General features: G+C 41.8%; 1 protein-coding gene across 1 annotated transcript in view; it reads left to right on the top strand.

The window, feature by feature from the left end:
- LOC307080053 (uncharacterized protein) overlaps positions 1-2836 on the top strand; it is a gene marked incomplete at both ends in the record, with an annotated part of 3531 nt that extends 695 nt beyond the window's left edge. Inside the window, 9 exons of the mRNA XM_079742627.1 lie at positions 1-74; positions 1043-1147; positions 1234-1283; positions 1686-1811; positions 1922-1967; positions 2049-2120; positions 2235-2388; positions 2504-2586; positions 2669-2836. The exon at positions 1-74 is cut by the window's left edge and continues 61 nt beyond it. Of these exons, the coding sequence (XP_079598753.1) occupies positions 1-74; positions 1043-1147; positions 1234-1283; positions 1686-1811; positions 1922-1967; positions 2049-2120; positions 2235-2388; positions 2504-2586; positions 2669-2836 (878 nt within the window). The remainder of the gene's footprint in view (positions 75-1042; positions 1148-1233; positions 1284-1685; positions 1812-1921; positions 1968-2048; positions 2121-2234; positions 2389-2503; positions 2587-2668) is intronic.
- Between the last annotated feature and the right edge of the window lie 610 nt (positions 2837-3446).

Below are 3446 nucleotides of genomic sequence, written 5' to 3'. Positions count from 1 at the left end.
CCAGTGCAATGAACCTCACAGGCTACTTTAAACACAGTGCCTCCTTCTGCCAACGAGCTCTGCCACTGTCACTGGTAAGAAACAGGCTGTGGGCCTTATTCAATTAGCGGCCATCTTGGGTCGTCATGGACACAAGATGGTTCGTCAGTTTCCATCACTATAGTTTCATTTTCATTATTGAAACCAGACGAGGGAGGTTCAATACAATAGTGCTTTTGCTGCTTTAGGGCACAGGACTGTGTTGTTATCATGTAATTTAGACATTTGGACTTTCCCCTCAGTGACAGCAGACAATTTGCTCAGGTTTAAAACAATAAAAACACAAATGATCATTTATTATGTGTCTTTGCATTGTAATGCAATGACAACCGAAAACGGCTGCATTACAATGCATATTTCTTCACTGTAAGAAACCTTTACACAAAAGTGAATCATACAGTGACTATCGATACTGGTAACGTAGGAGCAGGTAGGTGTGAGACAGTGAATATAGATGATTAAAAGCAGGTAGGTGATAAATAATAAAAGAGCAGCTGTATGGTGTTAAGACAGTGACTACAGATGCTTAAGGAGCAGGTAAGTGTTAGACAGTGAATAAAGAGGAAATTGAAGAGAATTCAGGAATATGTAAGTAATCTTGCTCAAGGATGGCTTCAGTTAGGGTGCGTTTTAGCTGCCATTTTAGATGTGATTGTTAATAATTTAATCTCAACACTGTAAACAAGGCTTGCTTATTGGTGTTCATTTATTTATGTTCCAAGTACAAATTAGTATTATGGGATATATGGTTCTTAACTTTGAACAAACCTTTACACCCTAGAGCTGCTTTTTTTTATAGATATGGTTAAAACAGGAAGTGTTTGTGTGTATGTTTGTATATGTGTGTGTGTGTGTGTGTGTGTGTGTGTGTGTGTGTGTGTGTGTGTGTGTGTGTGTGTGCGTGTGTGCGTGCGTGCGTGCGTGCGTGCGTGCGTGCGTGCGTGCGTGCGTGCGTGCGTGCGTGCGTGCGTGTGTGTGTTGGGGGGGTTCTACCTCATTGCAGACATTCTACCTCATTTCATTTCTGATGGTGGTGGTTTACTCCTGGAAATCTAAAAACATATTCAGAGGATGGAGGGCGACACAGGGCCACAGCGAGGGCCAACAGGTGACCAACCGGTCCTGCTCTCTCATTGGTTGCTGCTGTTAATTGCTGATCACGTTGTAAACCGAATGCTCCTACTCTTTTGACAGAACCTATGTCAGAGTACCACTGTAGCCTTATCACTGTACACCATTCTATGGTAAGTGAGCTCTACTTCTTTAACAGAGCTGCATGAACGTAAAACCGACATTAAAAGGGGATGAGATTTAATAGTTATAGTAAGTTATACTCAAAGTTAATCAAGCCTGAATGGTGTTTTTAATATGTTATGTCATCCTCACACGCTTTCTGGGAATTTCGATTTTTTTGCCATCTTCAAATTTACTGCAAGAAGTACAATGATTCAATTTGCTGTAAAACTTGAATGATGAATGTTTGAACTTGAGTGATATTTGACATGCTTGGTTAGAGGAATCGCTTGGATATGAAATGACAAACTTGATAATGATATTTATCTCTTGTGGACTCAATTCTACTCTACATAATGAAAGCACCTCACTCCCCCTTGCTTCTGCCTCTCACCATCATGGCCATTCAACAGGTCGGTTCCTGTTGCCATCTATCTGTTGTACGTGATCGCTGCCTACCTTTACACAAGCACGTTGTCTACTGACATTCCCTATGTCACCAATGACATCATTCCCGCTGATAACACATACTGTACCAGGTAAATCATATACTTGCATGGTATAAAGATACGTATATATATAGAAATGGTATGGTATGTGTATATACACACAGTTTATGTGTGTTTAACTCCAAATGTTTTCTTTCTAGCTGTATACTGTTTTTGCATGTCTGGGGAGATCCCTGTCCGGCCTCGGTGAGTACAGGTGGAGAGCTCGGGTTTGAAATTATGCATTAACACATTTAGTTAATAACCCTGTTCCCCCCCCCCTCACAGGAGGTCCTTCACGACGCTTTGATCAAAGTTCTTCTCTTTCTTGCACTCATACCAGCACTTGTCTCCAGCTCAGTAAGTTATTCATATACATCTAATTACATTTTGTAAAATACTTAGATGTTTATTGTGTCCATTATTTTATATGGTATGGGGTTTCCATAATCATCCACGTGGTCTCCTTCGCAGGTTATGTATTACAAAATGGGCTACTGGTATAATAACTATGAGGATCGGGGTCTACTTCCTGTGGAGGCAGATGGACGTTCTCGACACCGACTGAGGAGAATATACTCCACAGCGCGTAATATGGTGTTGGTCATCCTATTCTGCTGGACACCAGGTACATGAAATTAGACATACAGTTGATATCTGCTGAAACACATGGAATACAATCTACAATTGATTTCCCTGAAATCCTCAAACATCTACTTGTTGTGCTCTAAACTTTCCTACAGCACTATTACTGACCATCATGTCTACCCTTTCACCATGGACCAAAGTATCACAAAACAGTATTTTTAGTCTCTACATCATACAGGTATGAATAAAGAAGTCAAACGAAAAGTAAATATAATTCCCCAGGTTAGGATGCCCTGCGCTAACCGCCAGGTCTTCTCCAGGCAGTGAGCATGTCGCTGCAAGGCTTCCTCAACAGCATGGTCTACGCCTGGAGAAGACCCAACTTCATAGACGCCGTCCTGGGGGAGAGCACGCCCTTGTTGCTGCACGAGCGCCAGGCCTTCTTCGAGGATTCACTGAGGACCACAACGTGGCCACACACAATCTGACCTCACAGAGAGACATGGTGTGCCACCGTGGCATGTTGGTGCGGTTGGTGGGACCACCGAGCCGGGCTGGGGTCCCCGTGTGTGGGGCTACTGGTCAGAGCCGCAGGGGTCATGTCCCGGGGTCTCCGAAGGATGAGTCCAGGGGGACGAAGAGAGCAGCAAAGGCCAAGTGTCTTTGACTTTGATACGGTGATTCTGAACAATGGAATTCTTTGGACAACAACTAGGTATAATATTATATTTAATATTTATAGAATTATTTTTTAAAGAGCCATAGATAATAGCAAATAATAACAAAGAACATGGCAGAAATACACATTACAGTAAAAAACAGAAGCAGCAGTTCAAGAGACCATAAGGATGGTGAATATGGACATGGGAATAATAGTATGAACTATTTTAAATATTAAGTGTAGGAGTGCCAATGAATAGCAGTGGGTTGGAGTTGAAGAAGAAATGACTTTCAATCAAAGGTGCTGCTTTTGTGAATGGACAATTAACAATTTCTCATTAACAATTGATAATCAGCAATCAACAAGTATACATTTGCAGTACTTGATATGTATGAGCAACAGTAACAATAACCCCAAACTCTTACCTACACTTGGCT

Source organism: Pollachius pollachius (assembly GCF_949987615.1).
Source record: "Pollachius pollachius genome assembly, chromosome: 9".
Lineage (NCBI taxonomy): Eukaryota > Metazoa > Chordata > Actinopteri > Gadiformes > Gadidae > Pollachius > Pollachius pollachius.
The sequence above is the reverse complement of the archived record's forward strand: the minus strand, read 5'-3'. Positions and strand labels throughout refer to the sequence as shown.